General features: G+C 44.0%; 2 protein-coding genes across 2 annotated transcripts in view; one reads left to right on the forward strand and one right to left on the reverse strand.

The window, feature by feature from the left end:
* B4GALT4 (beta-1,4-galactosyltransferase 4) overlaps positions 1–13925 on the forward strand; it is a 44194-nt gene extending 30269 nt beyond the window's left edge. Inside the window, exon 8 of the transcript XR_005059913.2 lies at positions 13612–13925. The gene's annotated coding sequence lies outside the window, so the exon portion shown is untranslated. The remainder of the gene's footprint in view (positions 1–13611) is intronic.
* On the reverse strand, positions 678–27948 carry UPK1B (uroplakin 1B). The gene is made up of 8 exons (XM_017678507.3): positions 26530–27948; positions 15126–15213; positions 13925–14125; positions 11209–11283; positions 10443–10565; positions 8419–8598; positions 3953–4036; positions 678–752 (listed from the first exon to the last, which is right to left on the reverse strand). The coding sequence occupies exons 2-8, from the start codon at positions 15192–15194 to the stop codon at positions 702–704; spliced, it is 783 nt and encodes a 260-aa protein (XP_017533996.2). The 5' UTR covers positions 15195–15213; positions 26530–27948; the 3' UTR covers positions 678–701.
* Between the last annotated feature and the right edge of the window lie 51 nt (positions 27949–27999).

Consider the following 27999-nt stretch of genomic DNA (forward strand, 5'->3'; position numbering starts at 1 on the left):
TGTTTCAAGTTGAAACTGGTGAATATATAACAGGCCCATACATTGTCCCCAAAAGGCCACTTACTTTTAATTCATGGGAGAATTGAGCTTACTAAACAGTGTCACTGCACTGTCGGAGAGGAAATTTCAACCGTTGTTAACTCAAGGTTGGGCCCTGTTCTGGTGAATGAAAAGACCCCAAGGTAGCATTAAGAGAATCACTTGAGCCCCCTAGGTGGGAGCCACCAAAGAACAAAGACCAAAGATCAATTTCAACCTTTTCCTCTGTTCTCTCACTGCAGCAATACGGAGATACCTGAAGCCTTTGAAGGTTTCTTCTAGAAAGCAGTGAGAAATGCAGGCAGATTTGCCGTCCAAATACAGACTTGGCTTGTTGCTGTTACAACACAAGTCCCTGTGGATGTCTTCATGCCCCAGTATTAAAAATAAACATGGGGGGATGGGACTGGTATTATCTACTTTCCAAACTCTCCCTTTCCTACAGTTTGTAAGATTGTTGTGGAATCCTCGACCAGGGTGAAAACACCAGTGGAGAGAATTTCAGGAGGCTGAGCACCTAAAGGAACTCCATACTAACTTAGCGTGTGCGTGAGAAGGCATGTGTTTCCAAGGAGTGCAAGTGTGGACGATCAGGGGACAGCAGTTCCAGCACCAAATCCAGAGTTGCAGGGGGAAGGTCATATAATGGTGACACTTTATTCTTAATATTCAATTCTGCTCCAGTAGAACATGGCACCCAGGAGAACCCAAAACTAGAATACAAAGAAAAGAAAAAGGGAAGAGCAAGCATTGTATTAGAAACATCTCATACTTGGGGAGAAAATGTTAGGTTCATTCTGGTAAGTGACACTGCAGTTTGAAGAGTAATCTTGCCTTGAGCAACATCCTGGGGGCAGAGGTAACATTGACTCTATCTCGCCATTCGAGGCAACTTGTCCACTCCCCATGTTCCTACCCCCATCTGCACCTATAACCCCAGGCTGCCGGTTGCTCATCTCACTTTTGTGCTCAACTAGCCCCTTGAGAAACTTCCTTCTTCCCATCAGGGCCAGTTACCCTCAGTGGATTCCTTTCTCTAGTTTTCTTGCTTCCAGTGTTGAACTTCTCCTTCCCAGGGATTTCCTCTTTTCCTAAAAATGCTTGTGACCTGGGACAGCTGCCCTTGAAGAATGCCAGAGAACTCAAGATATTTGCCTCAGGTGAGGGGTTAGAGTCTTTGGGTTCTGTTGCAAATCTGCCACTCACACCCTGCATCTGTAAAGATAATTACCCAGAGTTGGAAGATTGAGTGAGATAATGAACTAATAATAATGTCTAATGTTTGTTGATAAGTTACTATGCATCAGACCCTGCTTTGAGTGCTATGATACTTCAATTTAATGCTTCCAAAACCTATGAAGAAACCGAGGCACAGAGAAGATAAATAACTTACCCAAGGACAGGCTACCTACCCAGCTATTGTTGTGGGGATTTACTGGTGAAAGTATTTGACTTGATGCCTTGTCCATAGCAGGCCCTCAACCATTTAGTTCCCTTCCCTTTCCTCTTGAATTTTAAGGGGACTTATGAGATCCAGAGTCCATTTGATGCTTGTGGAAATGTCAAGGGTTTTAATTGGTTTGAAGTTTTAAGATCTCAAAAGCCTTTAGACATTATTCCATAATTCCTGCTAGCATGGCATGAATTAAGATGGCACCTTTATCAGTTTTCATTCATTCAACAAGTTATCCAGCATCTATGTGTTCTGCTAGGCACTGGGGATTCAAAGGGCAGCTGGTTTGCAGGCTTTTGGCAGAGACAAATACATCATAGTGGAGTGACCACGACAGAGGTGTGTGCAGGCTGTCACAGGGGTTCCTAAGAGGGTGGACTGAGATCATAGAAGACCTCTTGAAGGAGCTATTTGTTCCTTCCTGCCTTACCCAGGTTCTCACCCCAAACCCAGCATTTGCTAAGGTGTGATACACAAACTCCCAAGGGGTCCACTATGTCAAGACTATTTGCATAATAATATTAACAGTTTATTTGCCCTTTTCACTGTTTTCGCATTTGCCCTGATGGTGCAAAAGCAGTGCAAGGTAAAACTGCTCACATCTCAGCAAGATTCAAGGCAGAGGCACTAAATGTAGTAATAGTCATTGTATTCTTCACAGCTAGGTACTTGCAGTAAAAAAAAAAAAAAGGCAGTTTTACCTGAAATTGTTTTTGATGCAGTAAGAAGTATTCATTGTATTAAATGTTCCTGTTTGAGAACACAGTTTTTAATAGTCAGTATGGCAGAAAGGAAGTATGCATAAATCAGTTTTGTGGCATCCTGCAATGGGACGGTTGTCTTGAGGAAATGCGTGTGTGAGTTGTAGAGTGAAGTGGCCTTTTTTTTTTCATGAAATACCATTTTTACTTGAAATAAATGACTAACAGACAAGTTATGGTTATTTACATTGGGTGTTTGGCAGCATTTTCTTGAAAATTTACAAAGTCAGGCTGTCACTTCAAGGAAAACAACTGACAATGTTTGATGCCAGTGATAAATTTGAGCACTCAAGCAAAAATCAGGAAACTTGTTATCTGTCATGATGAGTTTGACAGTATCCCAGTGCCTACAGTCTTTTCCGATGTGGCAGTATCAATGAATGCGATTTTTTTGGCAGTGTGTAAGGAAATCAGCCAACATCTGGGAGATGTGCATAATATGGTGAGCCAATATTGTCCCAACTAATCAATGCATGATGTTAGAGAATCATAAATGGGTAAGAGATTTATACAAACTGCAGGACAAACTAGTGTGATGTATTTTAATGTAATAGAGTCCAAAGAGTTCATTGAAACAGCTTCAGCTTCCACTTCAACTAACCTTTAAGAAACCACTACCTGTCAAGTTTTGTGTAGTACTAGAGAGGAATTCTCAGTTATATTTAGATAAGGCTACCAAAATATTCCTGGTTTTTTAAAGTGCGTATCAGTGTGAGGATGGATTTTCTTCAACTCTTTCAAGCTCAGCAACATATTATAACAGTTAAATGAAGAAGCAAAAATGAGAACCCGGTGGCTTTTATTGAAGCCAGACATGGAAGAGACTTCAAAAATGTAAAACCAATGCCACTTGTCTATTTTTTTGTTGTTGTTTTGGAAACAAAACAAAAATAGTCACTTTTCCCACAAAAAATTATCATTAATGCTAATATGTAATTGGTTTATTGTTATTTTAAAAGAGGTAATAAACATTTTTAAGAATTCTGTGTTTGTTTCCGCTAGGGCCCTCCATAGACAAAATTTCTTTTTGGAGTCCTCAGTAACATTTGAGAGTGTAAAGGGGTTCTGAAACCAAAATTTTAGGACTGCTTCTTGAATGCAATGGTTCTTAATCATGACAGCAAATTAGACTCATTTGGAGATTTTAGAAAGAAAGGAAAGGCCTGGGTCATGCCTCTTGGTAAACTGAATCAGAATCTCAGAGCTTGGGTTGTAAGTATGCTTTTTTGTTCCAAGCTCCCCCATGAGGTTTTAATGCACAGCCAGGACTGAGAACCACTGTTCTACCCTCTTGCTGCATGCCCATCTGATAAGGTAGGCAAGGTGGACTGGCAGAGGCTGCTCTTCAGAAGGAATGAGGAAGTGTGGGGCCGGATTCATGTAGATGGATGACAGTCTTTGATCTCTAATTGTAACGAATTAACGAGATCCAGAGAGCTGGAGGAGCAGGCAAGCACATCCCAGCCAGAGAAAAATCTGGTTAATAGGGCACATCCTTGCCCTGGTAGGGGAGTGAATGCCCCACTGCCCAAGGAATCCCCTGTCCTTGCTCTAGTGCCAGCTGCTCCCTGACTAGCCTTCAGGTCTGAGGTTTTGGTTCCAGACTGTCTAGTGAGGTTGGGTTAACCAGGGGCAAACTCAAGATCTCTCCTTGATCATGATCTGCTCAGAAATAAGACATCTGCAGGGACATACTCACAGTCCAGCAGAGAATGGCAAATCCAAACCAGGCAACCCCCCAGGCGTGGTGGTTCATGGGTCCGGAGATCAGGTCATAGCAGCCCTGGAGGGGTGTGTGAAGCCACATCGGTGTAAGAGGGACCAGAAAAGAGATGTTAAGAGATGGGTGGCAAAGCATATTTCTATATGGATCAATGTCATTCCAAAGTCCGGCTTAACATAACCAGGCTGTTTGTGCATCCCCACTGACAGCCAGGTATTAACAGGTATTTCTGAAGGAATAGAAGTAATTCTCTATTACATTATTTTGTGTCTTTATCACTCAATCTAATGAAGGTGCTGCCATTTTAGCAAAAAAAAAAAAAAATTTTTTTTTGTATTGAATACATGGGCAATGTAAAGTCTTCTTAATGACGTTCTAATTTTTTTCTTCTCCCAAGAGATTTTATTAATGATTTGTTGGAGGGCAGAATTATTTTTTGATTTGTTTTTCAGCAAAAGTGCTTCCAGTCTGTGAAAATCAGAGGGTTTAATTTTTTTTTATCATTAAAGAACTCCCAATACCATACTTTCTATATTCTCATTGACATCACATTTCAACATAATCTTCACTGGACTCTAATGAGACCTTAAAAAGCCACAGTGTGTGCAAAGGAGTGAGTCATTTGTTATTCACTGAATCATTCACTCACGCATGCCAGCAAGTGTTTACATGTGGCACACCGTGTGCTCATCATTATGCAAAGTGCACAAGTGGTGCACATGCGCAGGGGTAGACCTGCTGTCTAAGTGACCTCTCCTACAGTCCTGGGAATCACAGGAACGCCTAGGAAATGCAGTGACCAGGCTGGCTCCATGATTCACGGAGGTCCAGAGGGAAATGTCCTTGAAAGGCTGGCCTTGAAGTTTAGGCCCCACACAGTGGCTACACATGGCACTTGAGGTTCTATCCTTTCTGACCCTGCTCCCATCCCTTGTTGATCCACTTTCATGCTCTGCTTTTGCTAAACCTTGATTTCTCCCCAATTTACTCTTCTCCATTATGTTATAGGCACCTTCATTCACCTAGATGCTCAAAGGAAACATTTAGGAATATCCTTAACTGTTTTTCTCTTATCCAACAGCAAATACTTAAGCAAAACCTCTGGGTATGCTTTGAAAGTACATCTCAAGTCCAAAAAACACTTATTACTTACTGCTCCCACCTTGATCCACCATGGCCTCATTCTGGGATTACTACACTAGCTCCCATAGTCTCCCTGAGGCTTGAGTCCACTGTTGGCACCCTACTAGTCTTCATAGTATGTCATAGGGATCCTTGTAAAACATAGGTCACTTCACATACCTGCTCCAAAGAAATGGCCACCCACCCCCACTTAAAATGAAGTCCTAAGTCTCCTCATCGTCCTACCAGGCACTGTATGATAAGCTCTGCCTCCTCCTCTAACTCCAGCTTCCACCTCCAGAGGCCTTTTCACTGTAAAGCTAATGAGCTGAAGCTTGAGGGCTGCTTACTTGTAAGACCATTTCAAGGCCCTGTACCTCATTTTGGATGCATATTATTAATTGTTCTTCTTGAAGAAAACCCCTCCCTACAAATTCAGGCCCTAAAATATCTAGATCCAGCCTTGCCTTCTCATCTCCCCTCACTAATACTGGCCTTGCCCTACTGATGTCCTTGAAATTCCCCTAAAAAGCTAAGAATGCTTCCACTGCAGGGCCTCGCATTTTGCTGTTTCTTTGTTTGAAATGCTCTGCCTCAATCTTCTTGAAGTCAGGGTCCCATTTCCTCACCCACTTCAGAATGCTGTGCAACATCATCTCAATAAAGTCTTTCCTGACGACCACAGAGAAAAATACGCTTCCCCCAGTCATTGTTTACATCCTCACCCTGCTTTATTTCTGCTTATGATACATTTATCACTACCTGGAATTTATTGCCTATTTGTTTGGTAACTTGTTTGCTGTCTGTCTCCCATACTGCAACGTGAGCTCTGTGGAGGCAGGGGTTTTATCGTGCTCAGTGTTGAGCTCTAGACCCTAAAACAAGTGTCTATACAAAGCAGGCACCCAATCAACACCAATAGGGTGGATGGAATGTGGTAAGAAGTAACTATTACAATGGTACAGTTTGTGACACACAATGGTTCACAAACGTTTGTTCCTATATCCATCATTCACTTGATCGTCCTGACAATCCTGCAGGGTGGGCATTCATCTAGTAATATGTATAAGACCCCACTTATGTCAGGTGCCAGGCACTGTGCTGGGCATTCAGCTCTGACAAAACAAACGGGTCTTGCCATCATGGAGCTCACAGACAAAAGTCCCTTATTTTTTTTCACTTCTCACTTAATGCCTTTTCATGATGCCTTTTTTATCATAGTGGTGCTTAACATGACCTTCCTTATGATGTTCTTAAGGTGCAGTGATCAGAATTTGCATATAGCATTTCTGGAGCAGATGGGCTGTGATGTAAGAGTACATATTTGCATCTGTCATGGCATATGAAATCCTGCTTTATTCCTATTATCACCACCCTTATGACTTCTCTGTTTTGTTAGCCTCATCTGTGCAGTGTAGATCTTGAAAAGCTACAATATGGATGTGAAGAGTCACTCACTGACCCACCTCCCATTTTATCAGTGCCTGCTTTGTGCCAGGCATTATGCTAAGTCTGAAGATACAGAATTGAGTAATGGCCCTCAAGGAGAGAGACAGAAAGAAGCAGAGATGTGAACAAAGAGAGTTCAAGGCATCACCTGCCATAGAGAAGTATGTGAAGTGCTGGGTGACCTATTTTGCTTTGTGGAGAATTGAAATAGAATTAGTAGGATCTATAACTGAGAAAGAACGGTGGTGGATGGCAGTCTTGGGACCTGGCTCAGGAGGATTGGAAAGGACTGATAGATAGGAGATCATTTTGAGGGTGAAGAATGAGTGAGATTGAGAAAGTGGGAGCACAGGAAGCCAGGGACAGAGAGAGGGATTTCTGGATGCAGGAACTGGGTGGCAAGTAGGGTTGAATCATGATGAGTTCGTAGTCGCAGTGTAGCTGATGGGTAGTGGAGGTGGAAACGTTAAGGTCAGGGGAGGCCAAGGAACTGTAAGGGAGGATGTTAGAAGGGTTGTCAAAATTCGGAGGTCCATCGTTACTAGAATGTTCCATGTGCTAGGGAAACTGATTATCTGAAGGCGAACATTCTTTTTTATGTCCCTTTCAATTACATGTTACAATTTGTACACAATGACATTCAAATCGAGATATGTTTACATGGGCCAGTGCCAAGGTTGAAATGTGAAAGCATTTTATTACTCCTGTGAGTGATAATTACATTGCATATTATGATTATCAGCAGTACATTGAATTTTTATAGGTCTGAATTTAACTGATTAAAACAATGCTGCTAAAAAGCTAAATGAGGGTTGCTTTGAACGACTCTACAGAATTATCTGTATCACCTCCATGTCCTTTTCTGGATCAACACAGCCCATCCCAGTCCAGGCCCCTTCTGGGGTGGCATGAGGACCAGCAGTGTGGTGTCCTTCATGCTGAAGTTCAGTTTGTATTTACTCCAGGACCAAGGAGCCTGACATGGGTCAACAATTTAATGAACTCGCACACAGCAAGCTTTCCTCAAAGCAGTTGACAGCATTTCAGAGGGTGACTATAATATATGAGGATTTTCTTCAGGGCTTTTGGGAACATTACCAAGTTCTATCTGGCTTAGAGTCAGGGCTCTGGAACCAGACTGTTCTGATTTGAATCCTGACTCAACCATTTACTAGCTGTGTGACCTCAGGCAAAGTACTTATTAGCATCTCTGTATCTCAGTTCCTCTTCTGTAAAATAGGGATCATCTTGGGACCTACCTTTGAGTGTTAAATGAGTTATTATATGTATGGCTCTTGGAAAGGTGTCTGGCATTTAGTAAGTACTCAATAAATGCTAGTGTTCATGACCATCATATCATTCTCATCAGGCTGCAAACACTTTCAAAAACCATCTCTATGTAAACTACCTTCTACCAAATCACCAATCTAATATTTTATTAAGACAGTCCTACATTACCACTGAATAAGGAATGTGTATGTATAATTACTGCATTTACCCTCAGCAACTGCCATTGATTTAAAGTAGCAAAACATTCCTTTTGTATATCACGCCTTCCAACTTAACATTTTGCAAAAGTAGTACAAATGTTTAATGTCAATAGTTTTTTGAAATACCAATTCTATATTTCATACAAATAGTTTTCATTGAAACAGAATTTCAATTTGCAATTCTCATGTTCTGTTAATTTTATTGAAACATGTATTTTCCCAGATCAGCCTTAGATTAGCATCCACATTTTGCTTACAGAGAAAGAAATCATTAACATGAGATTTAGGAAAAGGAATGTGGAACCCCTTAGTGAGAGACTATTACCTGCAGTTACCCAGCAGAAAGAACCTTCCGGCAGGTCTTGGGAGGAGAGGACTCACCTGATGGTGATAGTAACCCGGAACTCCTAGTTTGCAGGCCTCCAGGTTGAGAGGCTCCTGAAGAGTGGTCATGACACAGCACTGGCGAGGCCAGGGGTAGTCGGCATCATTGTTCTCAGTCCGGAAGGCAGACGTGTATTTCTGCCAGTCAGAGGGACCATTTACACCACAGCAGTTGTCCTGTCAGCAAATGAGAGAGACAAAATGCTCTCCCATGGACCTTGCTAGAATCATCAACGTAGCGCTGAGATTTTACAGGGAAAGAAGTAAAGAAAAGTGCCACATCTTCTGTTCACTAAGATCCCAAATGAGAGCGGACAGTATTGATAACCTACATTTTAGAGTTTGTGAATTACATTAACATGTATTAACTTTATTAGCCACTGAGCTCAGATGCCTTTGACAAGTGAAACTCTCTGAGACTCATTTTCCTTAACTGCCAACATGGCCTTATGTTTCCTTAATATAGCCCCTGGTCCTCATGGAGTTTTTGTGAGGATTGAATTAGTTAATATGCTGAACATGTTTAGTACAGTGCTTGACCCATAGCAAACCCTTAATAAATGTTAATTATTATTAATATGAATATCTTGATGCAACAATGTGTGGGAGATACACTTATTCTCATAGTACATATGTGCAAATTGAGAATCACACAATTAGAATTTTTAGTGCTGAAGAAATTATGAGTAATTCCTCATGTTTCACATTTCTATATTTTTAACATTTTCTGAAGAAAGTGTGTATTACTTTTATAATGGGAGAAAAGAAATTGGACAAAGATACCCAGCACCTGGTGGCACATAGCTATGCCTCCACATAGGAAAAGAAGATCAATTACCACATATAATATCTTTACACCCTGGAGAGAAGTGAGGAAATAAGATAAAACACAATTCATATCACTTCCTTTTTTTAAAAAAAGAAATTAAAACTACAGGCACCCCTCAACTTTCAGAATAAGTATATCCACGCAAAGGTGATGACAGATCAACTGTCTTTAAAGCAGATCTTATTTCGTCACTGGACTATGGAAAACAATTCACCGAAGAAAATAATCATCCCGTATTTGGACCTGAGCCTTCACGGGGGAAATGGTTAAGTTTGGACCAGGCTTATGTCAGACCAGGGTTTTTAAAAGTTGGTAAGTGGATTTTTCAGTGGGTGAGCATTCATGTTTTCATTTGAAGAGCTTAGTTCTTGCTAACGGAGTACAAAAAATATTTGACCTATAGTCAGAAGAGCAATAGAAAGAAAAAGTAGCCAATAAATTGGAGGTCCTAATGGGGTAAAACATTCATTGGAATGGGATATTGGAATTAATGAAAAATTATAGAAGATAGAGGATAAAGAGAGAGTTCAAAGAAGGGGTGGAGGCTCTAAGGGAGTTTGCTGATGACAGACTGTGAGAGGGTGGGTGGGGGGTGGGGAGGGGAAGTAGGGGGCAGTGTGAGAATTGGGCCAAATCAGGACTTATGTGGGAAACGAGAATTCATACGCATACGACAATGTAGGTATGATAGTATGTATTTTGAAAGTCTTGGACCTTTGATGGTAGTAGAGGTAAATTTGGATATAAGGTATGACGGCCACTTAGAGAAAACTGGGTGATCAAACAAGCCAAAGCCCAGGGTGCTTAGTGGAACCAGCTTGTAAGAGGTGTGGAAAGGCACTACATCAGCAAAAAAGCCAATAGCTGCTGCGTGAGCTCACTGTGGGACAGAGGAGGCAACACGTTTCTCTCATGTAAGTGATGCCTGAGTTCTAAGAGGCAGAATTGTGTGACTGACAACTAAACGTCTTATATTTCATTATCCCTATAAATGGAAGCAAATCAGCATCATGGCTTGAAATAAAATATAAGTCTAGGGGTTCCCTGAGTCATATGTACACAAGAGGAATAGGTAAGAGGAATAGATGAACTTGCCCACATCAAGTCTCTCTCTGAAGGAATCTCCCATGGTGACACGCCTGGCTCCTGGCTTAGGTACAGAAGGGTATGTCTCCAAGACCAAAGGCATTACCTGGAGCATGAGCCTGTCCCAGGTCCTGGTGACTCCACTGTTTTTCCACTGGTCGTCGTTGCTTTGGGGGCTGTTGTTTTGGTACCTCTCCAGCATCTGCTTCAGGAAGAGGTTGGGCGTGAACTACAGCAGGAGGGGGCAACACAAGAGGGAGGGTTAGCAGGCAATGTGGTTTGCTTGGCCTGTTGCTGGGGGCACTGGGCATTGTCTCCTGGAGTGAAATAACTCAGAGGCACCAAGAAAGGGTAGGGATGGATGTGGTGCTGCTCTGAGTGCCTGAAGTGCTGGGTAGGGAGAAGACCCCCCCTCCTCAAAGAAATCCCAGCGAGACCAGGGTGGACAGGCATTGTGGGGTAGTTTAGGCTCGTGAATGGAAAAAAAGGGGGAAAGGATGCTGAACTGAGAGGAAGTCTTGGATGTGGAGGGTTATTGGTCATCGTATCAGAGGGCCAGTAGGGGGCGCAGAGTGGTGTTGTGCATGGCAGGATAAGCTTGGGCCCCGCGAGACATACTGCCTAGACTTGGGACTCATCTCTCACCAGCTGTGAACCTTGGATAAGGCACTTTACCTTTTTAAGTCTCCTTCATGCAATGACAACTGTAATAATACCTATGTCATAGGGTTCTTAAGAGGATTAAGTAAAATTATACATTTACTATTAACATACATATTAGAGTGCCTGGTACAGTGTCAGCTATGCTATTATTCTCGTGGTAATGGGGATTCATATGATCATTTTGCTCTGTGCTTTGCGACTGTACTCACAAAGTCTCGCTGTGTCGCTGCTGTAATACAAGATGCCACTTCAAATCCATATACTATGAACATCAGAATGAAATACTGGAAGGGAAACAAATGAAAAGAAATAATTACATTTACCAGCAAAGAGAAATTTTTTTAAATGATTAATTGTTAATTTTTTTTCAGCACATTCAGCTAAACATAACCATCCAATCATTCATGAAGTTATTCAACAAACTCTCATTGATCAGCTGCTTAGAGCAAGATTTGGTGCTAGGCGCTGATCAGCTCAATTCTCTCCTTTTCCCCAGAAAATGAATGGCTATTGAGCACAGAGCTTTTTAAGGCTAGTGTCTCCTGCATTTCTATTTTAACTAGGGAAAACGGCTATAAGAATGAAATGGCACACCTGTGTGTTGTGTGTTTCATCAGTGGCTCGCAAGAGAATCTTAGTGTATCAGACACCTGCAGGGCCTCATAAACCTCTCTCCCTGGGAGAAATTTTCTATATGGTTTACTGAAAATTTAGAATTACAGAGGTCAGAAAGGATGAACTGGATCATGTTTAGATATGCACTATCCCTCCTGACAAGCATCCAGTCAAATCAGAGGACACAGCTCTTCACGGGCATTCTTCTCTCCCCTGACCCCGGCAGCTACACCAGGTCAAGGGAGCAAAGCAGCTCACCTGTGTGTGTTGTATGTGCATGTGCACATGATGCCTGCTCATCACACTGCCCCTCTTTATGGCTGGAAAATGTCTGAGCAGCAAATGGCCTCTGAGGCTGGGATGGAGACTATTTCGAGGGTCTGACTTAGCTTTCCTCAGCCTTGCACGTGTGCTTTTGGTCCTTGGGTTCTTCTTGGGAGGGGTCAGTGTTGGCTCTCCCTCCCAGGGCAGGGGGGCTCTCAGAGCAGGGCCCTCTTCTGCCCTGATCACTCAGCTGGGGAAAAGGGCTTTGGCTGGGGAGTTAACGCCAGGAGCTCCTCCAGAGGCCTCCTAACATTCCTACCACCTCCCTGCCAACCCATCCCTCCACCCCCACAGTTTAGCTGTGGCCTGGTTGTCAAGAGCTTTGCTGGACCCCTGTGGATACAGTGAAGGTTCCTGTGGGCAGGATTCTCACCTGGCCCTGGTCAGCTAGCTCACTACACACGTGTGGGAAATATGTTGCTATTGACTATATAAAGAGCTCCACCCAGTACTCTGCATGACACAGGGGCACAGCTGCAGGAGAGCAGAGACTGGAGTGGTGGCAGCGCCCAGGACAGAGACTGAGACAGCTGTGTGGGCAGAGAGGCCCAGAGGTAGAGACCAGCTTGCTGCATGCAGACTTGCTCTGAGTGGATGGGATTTTAGTGATTGACCTGCCACTGTGGGAATAAAGTTGGGTATAAACCCTTTCACCCCAAGAACATTCCATTGTCATTTTTCGGTTTCATTGAATCCATAGTGAACTTGCCCGGGCTGAAACCCATTGGCAAGACACACCCTTAGGGAGTCTTGGAAATCCCTTAGAAGCACTGCAGAAAGGAGGCACAGGGCAGGTGCCCCTTGGAGGGCATGCTGCTCCTTTTCTTTGCAGGGCACGGTGGAGAATGTTCCCTCCCAGGTGGGTTCCCAAGCAGATGTGGCCCAAGCAGAAGTGAGCTGGGTGCAGGTGAGGCTTGTCTCTAGGGACACCAGCCTCTCCTCTCCCTACCCCCATGTTCTTTCCCTCACCTTGCAAAAGTGGGTGCTTTTGCCCTAGAACTAACTCGCACCAGAGAGCCAGAGAATGTAAATGTTCTGCATTCCCTGAGTATCAGGACAATGTTGGTCCACAAGAAGAGTAAACCATCAAGCACGCTAAGTTGCTGGACTCGTTCCATAAGGGTGGAACTCCAGTCCTACAGCATTTGGGTTGCAGAGTTATTTCAGGGTGGGGAGTGGGGGTAGGACCCCATCACAGCATGGGAAACTGCTGGCCAGAACATGGGGACAGAGAGTCGTCTAGGCCCAACAAGGAGGGTTCTTAGTTCTGCTGGCTGAGCTGTGCTTCCCTCTGCTGAGGGAGGGCACAACCTTGCTGTCTGTGGCTTGGGGCAGAAGCCCATCTGTGGGTCACGGAGGTAGAGCCTCCCAGGCAGGTGGGGGCTGAAGCTGCTCTCTACAGTGGAGGGCGTCAAGGTTTTGTAGAGTCTCTGAAAAGTAGAATGAATGCATAATATGGGAAGTGCCAGTCATCAGACAAAACCATCAGCCTGGAAGTCAAAAAGTCTGAAAAAGCTCAGGTTTTCTCCTGAAAATTCATGCATGGCTTGTATTTTATGTCCTAATACATTGATGCCTGATTAATATTAAAATGATATATTAAACTATTTATCATCAAGAAAAAGAAATCTGATTATCAAGTTCTCACTCTGACTCTCCGTTGGCCTATGTAGCTCCTGGCTCTATGTGTTGGGCACCTGCAGTCACCAGCTGGAGAAGAACAGATCTGGAAAATACTCAGCAGGGTCTCCCCCAGGTGTCTCCCCTTTGGGTTCTCTGTATTGGAATCTTCTGGACTTGCAAAGTGGAGGGCAACCTCGCCCCCCACACAGAGAAGCTTCACTGCAGGGAGAGTCACCCTCACCTGGCACTCACGGCTCCCACCTACTCTACTAAAAGCCAAGGCACTGTGCTCAGGGGAGAAGAAACAAATCGATGCATCAAAATCGGCCCAGGAGACAACTACAGTGAGCTTCAAAGTCTCACCGCCAGAAGGATTTTCCTGTTGGACTTCATGATGCCTACAATGCCCAAGACGGACAGGCAGAAGAGGCAGATGCCCACAAACATGCCGATCCAGGCAGCACCATAGATGTCATCATTGTCAGTGGCTTCCAGCAGTGGGTAGAGGCTGTGCTGGTCAGACGCGAAGAAGATGCACTCGGCCGTCAGGGCGATGCCGCACATCTGGGGGCAGAGGAGGCTCTGTCAGGCCGGCGGCCCGGGACAGCAGGGTTGGGAAAGGGATGGAGAAGGTGTGTGTGGGGGTGGTGAGAGAGACTAACTCGGTCCCCCACACAGGCTCGAAGCAACTGACTTAGCGTGCTCATTGCTGGGAGACTAAACTTCTTCACTCCACTGAACTGGTTGCATTCCTCCTCCCACATGTCAATTCGTTCTATTGCTATTTTGGAAAAGATGCAGACAATTTCAGACCATCTGTTAAGTTCTTGGGCATGAATGACTCAAAGTCTTCTTGTATGAAGATAAATCTCCCACCCCCACTCCCACTGCCCCTTGCCCAAATTTGGGTTATAAAATTTAAATTGGTCCTAGTCATGTTTATCAGTGCCGGAGAACCACTGAATGTTAGAGCTGGTTATCTTTCCCACCCCCTGTATTGTACAAATGAGGGATCTTGACTCCAAAGGGTGATGATGACCTGTCCAGAGTTGCATGGAGCCAGGGGCAGGGCTGGGCCAAGAGCCAGTGATTTTGACCCCTAAGTGCTCTCTCACTACACCATGCCCACACTCTCACATCCGGGTACTGGCCTCTGTATGATGAGAACAAGCAGATACAAACATCTGCTCCCAACAGCCTTCACAACAGAATCCCATGGAAATCAACCCAGGTGAAAGAGGAGAGAAACAGCGTGTGTGGTGGGAGTGTCTGGACACTGACCATGGTTGATGCGGCTCATTTTAGATTCCTGTGTCTTAAAGTTGGGAGGGAAATACCTATTTTTTTAAACCCCTGTCTTTTGACATGTTACATAGTTGCATGTGATTCTTTATATAATTAAATTCTAACTAGCATACTTCACTAACACATTTCTTAAAAAGGAGCAAAGTGGCAGGGAGTCAACAATTACATCATTATTTTCCTTTAAACTCTCACTTTTGATTAATCTAAAATGATGATTACCAGAAGAACAGAATTTTCTCAAAAAATACTCATTACTTACACCAGTAATCACAATTCCAAAGATCAGCAGGCCCTGGAAGCAACGAACAGTGGAGTCATCTTTGGCCATGTTCAGGGTTTCCCACAAGCTGAAGGCACAGTGGAGAACATCACAGTATTACGGTTGTTTCGTAGGAGCAGGTGACAAATAAGGCTACAGCTGCATGGCTAACCCGCACCGTTGTGTTCTGGTGTCTGGTGTTTCAGAGCATCCAAACCAAAGCTACGCAACATTTAGCGCTGGAGGAAATGCCCTGACTAAGCTCAGTGTTCCCTGAGATGTATGAGAGCAGTCATTTCATAAAGAAGAAAACAAGAAAAGCTTGCCAGAGTCTGATCAGTAACTTTCAGGAGTTCTTCAAGGAAAGGATTATATAGACTGTATGCTTCTTCTGAGTGATGAGCCGAGGTCCCGCAAGCCCAAAGGGGCGGCCCTGAGGTCTGATGGCTGGGCAGGGGCCAGTGCTCTGGGGCTCCCTGTCAGGGCTCTTCCTGCCCTTGCTCATGCAAACCGACACCCAAGGGGCAAAACGTGGCCTGAGTGGGCATTTGGTTCCCATATGGACTATGGGCAGCTGTTAAAAACCATTACTTTCAGAATACTTTGTTACCTTCAAAAATAACAGGCAAATAAAAAAGTACCCTGCCACCTGAGAGGGGGCATGGGAGGAAAGAGGGACAACATTTAGGTCCTTCCACGTGCTACTCTCCTAAGTGCTTTACACACACACATCTAATTCTCCTAGCTCAATTAGGTAGAGAGAGAAAAACGGTGAGGAGGCTTATTTTGCAGATGAGGAACTAAACCTTTAATTTAGGTAAATTAAGTTCCCTGGGGTCATAAAACCAGCCAGTGAAGAGCTCAGCTGGAGATGTCGGTCAGTGTAGCTCGTGCCCCAGCCCACGCTGGCTCCCAGAAGTTATTGATAAGGTTTAGCGCTTTGTATGACACTCAAAGTATGTAAGCCCCTCCCTCCCTGAGGATGCTGTGGAAGGAAGATGAGGGTAAGCATTTGGGTCAATTACTTTGAGTTTTGAGCTTGAAATACCTTGAGAAAAGCCAATCACATCTCTTACTGTTTTATTAATTAAATTTAATCACCTCATGCATGCGTGCTCTAAGTCAAAATGTGTTATGTGATACAGCTTGCCATGTGAGGTATACAAAGATATGTAACAAAGATTGTTATATTGTAGGATTTTATGCTCTAGTAGAGAAGCTATGTTCCTAAATAGTCATTATATATATATATCTAACAAGACTGTAAGGACTGTCCTGAGAGTTCTGAGAAGGAAAGGAGCCTTGTAGAATATGTGCGGTGCTGGTAAGTAGAGAAGAGGTGTATGGGTGTGGGAGGAAGGTGAGCGGGTGACACTCCATGTAAAACTAGTCAGTGCGGCTGATGTCCCGTTTGTGTAGTGCTATCAGTGGGAGGTAAGCCTCCTAAAAGGCTTGTGAAATTTTAAGTTCATTGTTATACTCTGACGGTTAAGTATTAACAACTTACCAAGTAATCTTAAAGATCTCTAATAGGTAAGGTTCTCCTTACCTGATCACCTGAATAGCTATGGAAATTGAGGAGTTAAAAATTGTGAGTGTTTCTGGCTGGGAATTGGGCACATAGAGGGCACTCCGTCAATGTTTGCCGAATGAAGAGAAGAAACTGGGCCACTGTTACAAGGTCCCTATGTGTAGTTTCTGCTTAGAAATGCCGTTCGTTTCTTCTGCTTGGAAATGTCAATTTCATGCCTAGAAATGGCATTCGTTCTTCCCAGTGAGTGTTACACACTAGACTGAGTGGAGCCTGACTATCCCGGAAGCGTCAGTATGCAAACTCTGCCCAGGGAGCGCCTTACTCCTGTGGCCCGACCAGTTCATTTCTGGTATGCACACACAGTGCTCCTGACCGGTTGGGTTACCATCTAAACTTGAGAGACAAATAAATAGACTGTGGAAGGTGGAAGTTCAGACAATGCAAGTATGCAGAGTAAAAGGCAAATATCTGGAGAGGCCAAATTCAGCAGCATTTCAACCCGAGCTGAGTATGCATCCATTTGCCAGGTAGCAGCCCATTTGTAATGATGAGTTGTGCTCAGAGAGCAGAGAGAAGACAATATGTTCTTTCAAAGAATTTACAATGACTACAGCAATAAAAATTCAAAGCAAAAATGACCATGCGCAGCAGAGCCAAGGGGGAAATGGGGCCATGGAGAGAAGGAAGAAGGTGGCAGGCCGACAGGTGGGGGGTGGCTTTCTTGGTCCAGAGAGGAAATGAAGGGACCCTGAGAAGGGATTTGGCCCCAGTGACTCAATTATGTCCCCCAGATCCATACTTTTCCAAAGACTACCCTGCCACCCAGAGTTTTGCAAAGGGAGAAGAGACAGACGAGTGAGTGCTCTGTGGGAAAATTGCAAGTCAGGATCAGGGAGGAAATCTGAAGACAAGAGCGGGTGAGAAGAAGGAAGAGGCCGCTAGGAGCTTGGTCCCAGCAAAGAGGAGAGAGCACTGAAGGAACCCAGACAGGCATGTGCAGGAACTGCCCGCGAGGCAGCCTGCCTGTGGGGGGAGTAAGGAGGGCAGGGACATACTGGTGAGCAAGACTTCCTAAAGCTGCCAACCACTGAATTTTCCTCCTGTTTCTCTCTGCATTCTCTTCTCAGGCCTCTGGCATCAGTGACACATTATAACCTAGAAACTCACTCCCATCTTCCAAAATAACAAAATGATGAGGAAAGCTGTCGTTTAATGAGCACTTCGGATGTTCTCAGCACATGCCAGGCACTTGAAGTTCATCCTCTCAACAGACCTGAGAGATGGATATTTTTACCAAAAATCTGTGTTTCCTATTGCTGCTGTAACAAGGTCCCACAGACTTCTGGCTCAAAACAATACAAATGTATTTTTTTTACAGTTCTGCAGGCCAGGGGCATGACATGAATCTCACTGGGCTAAAACCAAGGTGTCAGCAGAGCTAATCCTTCTGGAGGACCTATGGGAGGTTCTGTTTTCTTTCATTTTGCAGAGGAAGGAAAGGAAGCATGGAGAGATTAATTACTCTGCCTAAATCTACAGTGTTAGGAGATTCACAAGCTGAGATTCAAATCCAGACCTGCCTGGCTTCAGATCATTCACTGAACGCTCTGCAGTTTCTCAAGTCCTGCTGCATAGCTAATGCTTTCATTAGGAAAAAAAAAAAGGTCAGACTCACTGGGCCTGTCTTTTCACTCTCTTCTCCAGGTTCTTGTCTCCTTAGCTTCTTGACACTGCTCTCATTTTTATACATTTTTCCCAGACCCAATGCTGCACCCACATTTTTCCAGAAAATCTGTCTAGATGTATCCCAAACCTGCAGCTCTCTCACCCACCCCTTGGGACTGAAGCTCTCGGAAGTACAAGGTGCAAATTCATAGGTTAATGTGGGAGGCAGCATTTCACAGTTTCTCCTTGGTCACATACATTTTAGACCAGGCTGGGGTCTAGACGACCTAAAACATTTGACATTTGTCGCCTCCCCCAGACAGCCACAGGTGTCCAGAGGGATGGCAGTTAGGGAGCCAGGTGTAGGCTTCTGGAAGCCCACAGTGGAGACCAGTGGCTGTGGTCTAACGGCGAGCACACTGGATTTGGCATCAGAAGGCTGAGGTTCAAACCCAAGGCTTGCCCACCCTTACTCTGTCACCCCGGGCAATGCCACTCTGCCTACTCATTTATAAAGTGGGTCAAACACAGCTTGTCTATGGGATTGCTGGGATCTCTGAGAGAAAAGATGCAAAAGTGGTTGGCAAACACTAAGGTTGTTTGCAAACATAATAAATCATGAATTATGACCAGGGGGATATTTAGGAAGGGCAAGGTATTGGGCCATGGCTTTGCTTTATGCACCAGTGACCCCTGGGGTCCAGGAGGGAGATTTTAGTGGTGAACTGGTCTCACAGCCAAAGGCTCCTAGGTTGAGGTGAAACACCCTCCCCCACTTCCCTCTTCTCTCTGCCCAGGGGCTGCTTAGCTGGAGGAGCGTGGAGGCCTCACCCATGCGTGCTTCTGCTAATTTTCCATGGAAGGATACATGGGAGAAAAAATCTCTTTGGGAGAGGAGGACAAACTTCCCAGTGCTTGGGGTGTGGCCAGAGCTGGGCACCAGCAGCAGGTCCACACAGGAGGGACCCCTTCTGCATTCCATCAGCATTCCAGAGCAGCTAACACCCCACAGCGTTCATCCCTCCAGCTTTGGCCAGCTCTGGGGCCTATGCTCCAGGCAGAGAGGTGGTGCAGAGAGGACCCCAAGGTTCTCCCTCTGTGCTGGGCTGCTTTCTCCCTAATGCAGAATTACTCAGAGGCCACTCTGTTCCATTCCCCTTGTGCATTTTTTCCTCCTTGTGTCAACCTACAAATGGCTTCTGCACTTTATTGCAAGAGTCTCCAAAGCAGGAGAAGGTCCTAGGATACTGTCTTCTTTGTCTTTCTTGGTCCGGGCAGCCCAGTCCTTGACACAGAGGCACACACTAAACTACTTTGCTAAATAAAAGACTAGATAAAATTAGATAAAATAAATTTAAAAATACGTATTTGAATGAATGAATATATGAATGAATTATTTGCCTAGACCTTTATCACAGAACAGGTTAGAGAATATGGAGTAGAAAGAACATGGGCTTTGGACAGACCTGGTTTTGAACCTTAGTTCCACCCCTGAGCATATAGTTACTTAATCCTGTTGAGCTTCATCTCTAAATGGGTATCACAATACCTAACTTAAAAGGTTACTGTGAAAATTAAATGAGAATATATGTGAATTCTAGTACAATACTAGTTACCCAGGCAATATTAATTTCTTAACTTTTTCTCAGAGCTAAGGGACTTAAAGGGTGAAGGCACTAAAACTAGTGACTTGCTTTTATCTTAAAATACACAGCCACATTTCAAAGGAAATACGATTTCACTATGGAACTCCAATTTATACATCAGACCCAAATCTGGCTGAAACAACAGTGGGGAGCCCAGGCCTCCCAGAGCTTCCCCTCATCAGCTCTAACCTTCCAAACTACATGGCTAGCCTTAGAGTGGTTCTAGAACTAACCGACAAGAAACATGTTATCAAATTACTGAATTTAGAAAGCAGTTACTCACGAAGCTAGAAGATACTCAAGACTGGGGTTAGAAAACCCTGGTCAGAATGCGTTAAGTTGACATTACTTAGACTCTATCAGAGAGGCCTTCAGTTAGTGGGAAACTTCTAGGATATGTTCCTGACAAACCGAGGCAAGTGAGTTTACTTTCTAAATAGGCAAGTTGGAGGTTAACTCTGAGCAGGGCTGCATTCCGTGTTAAGAGGAAACAATAAGGCATAGCTAATCTCATTTTAGAGTTCTTTGAAGGCAATTAAATGCTGATGTATAAGGGCAGACTCATGAACTGATTTAAGTCAAAAAAGAAAAACTTTAACAAAGTTCCACACTGATGGCTATTAAAAAAGAAGACATGAACTTGTTGATCTTTGCAGAGAGGCCAGGCCTGGAGAAAGAACAGAAGGGAGGGACAAATGGCACTTCTCTTCATATAGAATGTAAACTGTTGTTCTCTAGGGCCTGGGAGCAGTTGTGTCTTGATAACTTGTTGGGCTTTGTTTCTGCTTGTCTGGGAAGGAAATAATCATAATGAACATCCTGCAATGGATTAGTTTTATGTGTCGGCCTCACTAGGATGTGGTACCCAGTTGTTCGGTCAAATACCAATCTAGACAGTGCTGTGAAGATATTGTTCGGGTATGGTTAATATTGCAAGCAGTAGACTTTGAGTAAAGCTGAATACCCTCCACAACGTGGGTGGGCCTCAGCCACTCACTTGAAGGCCTTAGGAGCAGAGGCTGGGTTTCCGAAGAAGGAGCAATTCTGCTTCAAGGCTGCACGACAGAAACCCTGTGTTTCCAGACTGCAGATTTCAGACTCAAGAGTGCAACAGCAACTTCTTCCCTGAAATTTTCAGGCTGCTTGCTTATTCTATAGATTTCAGACTTGGGAGGCCCTATAACCACATGAGCCAATTCCTTCAAATAAATCTGTCTTTCTATATGTCCTATTTGTTTTGTATCTGTGGAGAACCCTTAATAATACACCCCTTCCTTTGACTTCAATTGATTTATAATTTGGATAGAAGCAAAATGATTGTTTTCTGATGTTTCCTGACACCATTTTACCCTTCCCTGCCAATTCCCACTGCCAGCTCCTAACTTCTGGCTCAGATGAATGTAATGGTTTCTGTTTCTGTTCCATGCTGTGCTTCCAGAGTGAACTTTCTAAAGCAGAGGTTCTTAAATGATTCTACAAAGCACAGATGTTCCACCTACTGGGAGGATGTGTTTTGATGCCAAAATTGAATAATTACAGTCATTTCCTAACTTGAAGAAAAATGAATGATCAAATTTTGTCATTTTAAGCATTTTTCCCCCTCACAGATTTTTCTTAAATCTTCGGTGCCTGCTACCACCTATTTAGGCTATGATCTACTTACAGAGTGAATTTAGGCCAAATGGTCCACTTGATTATTTTAAATTGAGTTTATCAGCAATTTATGGTGCCAGCCATTAACCTGAGATCCACTGCCCTAAAACACAGCTCTGATTTTCTATCACTCCTCTGCTTAAGTATCTTCAAAGGCTCCCTATAGCCTAAATTCAGAGGAGAGCCCTAGGCTGCTTTTGCTCCAAGCACAAGCTCCATCCACAAGTCACCAGCAACCCCTTACTTCCTATTGGCAGATGGCTTCATTTGTCCATCCATTGTCTCTTGCTGACCAATCTCTTCACATCCAGATTTCTCCTGTCCTACAATGCTGCCCTTGAATCTGAGACCTTTTGACTTTCCAGCTCTTGGAGACAGACCAGTAACTTCCCTTTGTCTGTATACACAGTATCTGGCCAGAGCCAACCATTTCATTCTCCCCCCCAGCCCATCGAAGAGAGGTTGGACAGCTGAAGAGACAAAGCCCTGTCTCCTCAGCCTGCACTCAAGACGGTACCAGCCAGGTTTCAGGGGGCCTGCTGCTTACCATCCCCTTCTGCCGAGTGTACAGATCATGCCTCTGGGTTGTGTGTACATTGCCTTTCCCTTTGAAGTCTTTTCTCTTTCTGCCTATTGAACTCCATCTTCTGAAGCTGAACTGAAAAACCTCTTCTTTCCACAACCACCCTTGCCTGGAGTGATCCTTCCTACCCTTCCTGCTTCCCTGGGCCCTAAGCAAACAGCATTTCAGGGAAGCTCAGGCCACAGCCAGTTTGTTGGATGTGTGTGTGTGGCTTTTCTTTCCTGCGAGCCTCACCCACTGCAATCTGGCCTGGCACCTTGTTACCTTTCTTCTTTCCCAAAGCTTTGTTTAATAAGCTATTCTGAACCCACAGAGGAAGAGATGGTTGTACATTAAAGTAAGCCAACTTGACAAGTAATTGCTCTCAAGGAACAAGATCATAAACTTTCAAATTAATTGATGAGTGACACACCTAGACGTCAATGACTACACTCTAGCTAGTTTTTGTCTTATGAGAAGGTATGTGATTGGGGAGAAACCAATGTGTTGTTTCGCCTAGAGCTGTTATTAGCCATGTGCCCACTCTGCACGATAAGGGTCAGCTCTGGCTGCAAATGTGGAGGCTTTTCCGTCAGCCCTCTCGGAATGCAGGTAAGGAGACCAAGCCCCTGGGGGGAAGTGACCTGCTCAGGACCACCGATGAGTCATTTGCAGAGCCAAGATTTGAGTCCAGGTCAGTTGGCCCTGCAGCCAGCCTTTCTTGAGTCTGTCACTAATCATTCATTCTTCTTTTTAAAAAGGTAGGGATATACACCTTCCTTTATGTCTCTTTAAAATTAAGAGAAACTCCCAGCGTCCTGCCCTTCAGCCTGCCTTTTCCCTTACAAGTCAGGTCACAAGGAAGTCACATAAACAAAGCTGGCAAAGAGAGAACCTTCCACCTCACCCTCCATTCAAAATCTTCATTTTTCACCCTAATTTCTGAAATCCCTCCTTTGCTCATTAGAATGCAAATTCATAAAAGAGGTCCATTGATTCTCCTGAGCCATCGATGTCAATGTGAATGTTTTTATCAGATTCCTTCCTTATATTTCCAAAGGAAGAGGGGAGACACCCAGAAAGGGGAACGCCCAGTTGGGTCTGTCTTCTGCGCACACAGAGGCTGAGTCCTGATATTATGATATGTCTTTCCTTCCTCCCTCCCTTTTTAGCTTCCAGTAGTATGGGCTATGGCAAATGTGGAGTCTACTGAACCTTCCTGTGTTTCTCCAAAGCAGTGCTTCCCTCACATATATTAGAATTTTTTAAAGCTGGCAGGGTTATAAAAGAATCTGTGAAATGGGATAACTTTTAAAAAGTAGGATAGGTAGAAGGTAGAGGTCAAATTGTGGCTGTCTGCTTCAGGAATGATATCACCCCAGACTGAAAGTGGGCAGCATACCTCAAAATGTTTTCCACATACAGGAATAGCCCCTGTGAGCCCCACCCTGTGGAAAACTGCCCAGTGGCCTGGCGCCATGATGATTTACGCAAATTGCTCAACATCCTAGGAGTTCCTTTGCTCTGAGGAGTGCAGACTTTTTTAAAAGGCTGGAGTTTTCTTTTTTTTTTTTTGTGCCTTCATTCAGTTTTCCTTAAAAAAATTACTCATATCCATAGTGTTGATGTTTCCACGCACACTGAGTAGATCTAAAAACCACTGCTCACTCAACAAACCAATTTTCAAAGCCAAAGAAAAAGGAGAGAGACTCACCCACCAAGATGGGATCATTTTTTCAAATCCATTTCTGCTGTTCCTCACCCAAGTTTATTGGGCCAGAGAACAACACACAGATCACTCCTAAACCTCCAGGTCATGCTAGAGAAATTTGGATCAACAAAAATAATAGAAAAAAGAAATAGGAGAGGAAGAAACAAGAAACACAGTATGCTGTTGCCTTTAACCCAGAAGCAGACAGTTGAATGACTTAGAGGTGAGACTGAAAATGGGTGTGGAGACTATAGATCAGGACAGTTGCTGGTTTGCTTATATTTAGTGTAGGATGAGTCCCTGGCAATGAGGAAAAGATCTTGTTACCGTGCCCAAGACACCATGGCTCGCAGCATCCATTAAGCTTTCCTTGCCTTAAAGACTAAACCTGCTCTGACTGCTATGGTAATTAGTTTCTGCATGTAGCTATTTAAATTCAAATTAATCAAATGAAATTTTAAAATTCAGTTCTTTAGTTGTACTAGCCACATTTTAAATGCTCAGAAGCCACAGGTGGTCAGGGGCTGTTGTACAGAGCATTTCCATTTCGGCAGAGAGCTCATTGGACAGCACTGTCCTCGGCTCCTGATGAGCTCGGGGTCACTCACACCTGAAGTCAAGAACCAGTGGTAGATCAATGACTCAGTCACTCTGGGGCAAGTGAAGACATCAGGTGTGCACAATGGGGGGGGGATGCCCCCGTCAGGGCAGGAACACTGTGGAGATCCCTTGGGGGAGGTAAGATCAGGGCACCTCCTCATGAATTTGGTCTCTGCCCCAGATAGGCACGTAGGCAGGGGGGTAGGTGACCTGCATGGCCATGAGGCCCAGATTCCAGCTTCAAGGAAACAGTGCATTCTAAGGCTGATCAATGTTTGCTCTAGGTAAGAATGTAAGCAGGAGAGGTAAAAAAAAAAATACTGAGATTTCATTTGTGGGTTTTGTTGTTGTTTTTTTTTTAACTTGATGGTGTCTAATGTCCCCTTTTGATTTACAAGTCTATGGTTCTTTCCAGACAGTTAAAAAAAAAAGTTTGTTTATGTTTAAGCCTATTGTAGCAGAAAGAAAGTCTGTTATAGAAGAAAGCAAAAAAAGCAATTTTTCTCCTTATTGAGGAGCATTAATCAAAAGGAAAACCATTTCTTTTTTTTTTTTTGAGAGGGCATCTCTCATATTTATTGATCAAATGGTTGTTAACAACAATAAAATTCAGTATAGGGGGGTCAATGCTCAATGTACAATCATTAATCCATCTCAAGCCTAATTCTCGTCAGTCTCCAATCTTCTGAAGCATAACGAACAAGTTCTTACATGGTGAACGAATTCTTACAGAGTGAATAAATTCTTACATGGTGAACAGTACAAGGGCATTCATCACAGAAACTTTCGGTTTTGATCATGCAATATGACCTATAAACCATCAGGTCAAATATGAATATTCATTTGATTTTTGTACTTGATTTATATGTTGATCCCACATTTCTCCTATTATTATTATTATTTTTATTTTTAATAAAATGCTGAAGTGGTAGGTAGATGCAAGATAAAGGTAGAAAACATAGTTTAGTGCTGTAAGAAGGCAAATATAGATGATCAGATGATCAGGTGTGTGCCTATGGACTAAGTATTAATCCAGGCTAGACAAGGGCAGCAAGACATCCACGGATGCAGAAGATTTCTCTCAAAGCAGGGGGGGTGAGGTTCTGAGCCTCACCTCTGTTGATCCCCAAATTCTCACCTGATGGCCCCCCTGCGACTGTGGCTGTCTTAGGTTGTTCCTCCCTTGAGGAATCTTACCCGTCTCTGGCTAACCAGTCATCTTCCGGGGCCATACAGGGAAATGTAAAGTTGGTAAGTGAGAGAGAAGCCATATTGAGGAAAACCATTTCTTTACAAGGTTCTTTATGATTCCTTTACAAAGGTTTTTATGCAATAAAAACAAATATACATAATGTATAATTAGAATATGCAGATCCTGGTGGATCAACTAACTGGTGAAGATTAAAAATACATTATGTAAAAATAACATTACAGATAAAGGTAATTTGTTGAGTTATTTCAACTGATGCATTTATTAGGCAGAACCATTTGTAGAGAAGAAATGTAAGTAATTGCCTCACAAATCGCATTATGCGTTGGCAGGACCAAATGATTTCTAAAAAGACGACCAGGAAGGTCTCATCTCTCTGCTAGATTATTTAGAAATAATATGACTGGTTTCCTTAAATTGTCTTTTGCTTTCTGACTCTGCACTGGGAAATTGGGGGTCTGGGAGGGCGTCTCTCTGAGATTTAGTCAGGAGATACACATTTTCCGAGGGTTCTTGGAGTTTTCTTTGTCTTTGAAGAAATTTGAGGTTGAAATCAGGATGAATGACTGACACCTCCAGAACTTTAATCTCAGTTCTGAGAGCCGGACAGTATCAAATGGTTTAAGAAAGCAATCTGTACATTTAAAGTAAAAGAGAATAAAGCAGTCGCAAGAGTCTAAGTTACAAAAATTGCTGACTCTATTCATCAGGAAATGAATTTGGTCCCCTTCCCCGTCAGACTGCTAGCTCCCCTCCCAGGACAGCAGCTCAGCCCCTGAGGGTGCAGCTGGCGTCCCTGCAGAGTGGAGTCGGGTTTACTCACCTGTCCTCTCCGCCTCCTCCTCCTGGTGCTGCTTTGGCCCGCTGGGCAGGCTGCTCTGGCCCCAAGTGCTTTTCTACCCTGCACCAGTTCTTTGAACCTCTGGGACCAGGGGAGGGTGGGCTGTGATTGGGAGGAGGCAGCTCACATGGGCTGAGCCTGAGGCTGCCTAAGTTCGCCTTGCTGAGGCCCGAAGTAACAGGAAGTTTTTGTTCTGTAGATTTCTGCTGCTTAAGAATGTGTGATTCTGACAGGTTGGAGGCATCCTTACAGGGCACAGCTCATCACTCCCCCAGATTCCTCCTAGGTCAGGGCCTTCCTGGAACACCTACTCAGGGCTTTTGTTCTTATTTGGATTTGATTTGTTTTTTATTCATGTGATTTGATCCTTAATTCTGCTTTTGTGCATTAAAAGGCCTCTTTATTATCCTGACTGCCCATAGCTCTGCTGGTACATGTTATCTGTTCAGGGTCATGTCCAGTTTCTATAACTTATGTATGCTGCATTTAGAGGAATAGTAGTCGTCCAAGTAATGCTCACACTGTGTGTGGCCCAAAGACTAATAAGGAGCAAGAGATCTGGAAACAAAGAGACTGAGAGAAATTCAGGCATAGAGAGAGGCTCAAGGAACTATGTGATGATACCCAATTCCTCCCTCCTTTCCCCTTCCCCTTCCTTCCTCCTGAGCCACGTGTCACACACAGCACCAACAGTTGTTTTAATGGCTACGAAACAAATTGCGGACTACATGCATCATAGTTTATTTAGCCGGGTGCAGGTATGGGTAACAGCAGTAATGTTAGAATTTGCTAACATTAGCGAAGTAGTTCTGCTGGGTCAGAACCAACTCTGTACCAGGTTCGGTTCTTCAGGAAGCAGACTCTAAGACAGAATTTAGAGTGCAGTATATTTATTAGGGAGTGCTCTTGAGATGAATATCCATGAAAGGAAGAGGGTGGAAACAGGATTGGGTGTGGGGAGAAGTCAAGCTGCCATGGAGGTGGGAAAGCCTCGGGTACCACCTCTTTCCGGGGGAACTTGGAGGGAGATGCCTGTCATGATCGTTCTTCATGGGCCCCCTGTGATCCGTCCTTAGATACGGGAGGCCCAGGAAGGTGGTGCTCTGTAGCTGCAGTAATCCCTGAAGGCAGCTGGCAGTGGAGGGTGGAGTGCCAGCACTCCCAGCAGCCCTGAGCAGCACGAACTCGGGGCATGCACAGGGCATCTGTGTGTCCATCACACACCTTATTTTCCTCAGCTCTCCCGGGCCTGGATCGATGCAACACGATAATTCATAGAGTGGAATGCTGTGCAGTTGTGAAAAATGGTGCCACAGAAAAAATCTTAATGACATGTAAATGTGTTCACTCATCTATTCAACAGATATTTATTGAGAACTTATGAGGTACTAGGCACTCTTCTAAGTGCTAAAAGGTAAAAACGCAGGTTACAAAATAGTTTGTACAAGTTGA

This window comes from Manis javanica, chromosome 3 (genome assembly GCF_040802235.1).
Source record: "Manis javanica isolate MJ-LG chromosome 3, MJ_LKY, whole genome shotgun sequence".
NCBI lineage: Eukaryota > Metazoa > Chordata > Mammalia > Pholidota > Manidae > Manis > Manis javanica.

What these genes read in the sequence shown, in the direction of transcription:
- UPK1B (XM_017678507.3), bottom strand. Translation starts at nt 15,194, where the DNA reads ATGGCCAAAGATGACTCCACTGTTCGTTGCTTCCAGGGCCTGCTGATC. An exon ending in TTGGAATTGTGATTACTGGT is followed by an intron (nt 14,126 to 15,125) that starts GTAAGTAATGAG and finishes CTCTGCCCCCAG; the next exon opens with ATGTGCGGCATCGCCCTGAC. An exon ending in ACAGGAAAATCCTTCTGGCG is followed by an intron (nt 11,284 to 13,924) that starts GTGAGACTTTGA and finishes TTTCCCTTCCAG; the next exon opens with TATTTCATTCTGATGTTCAT.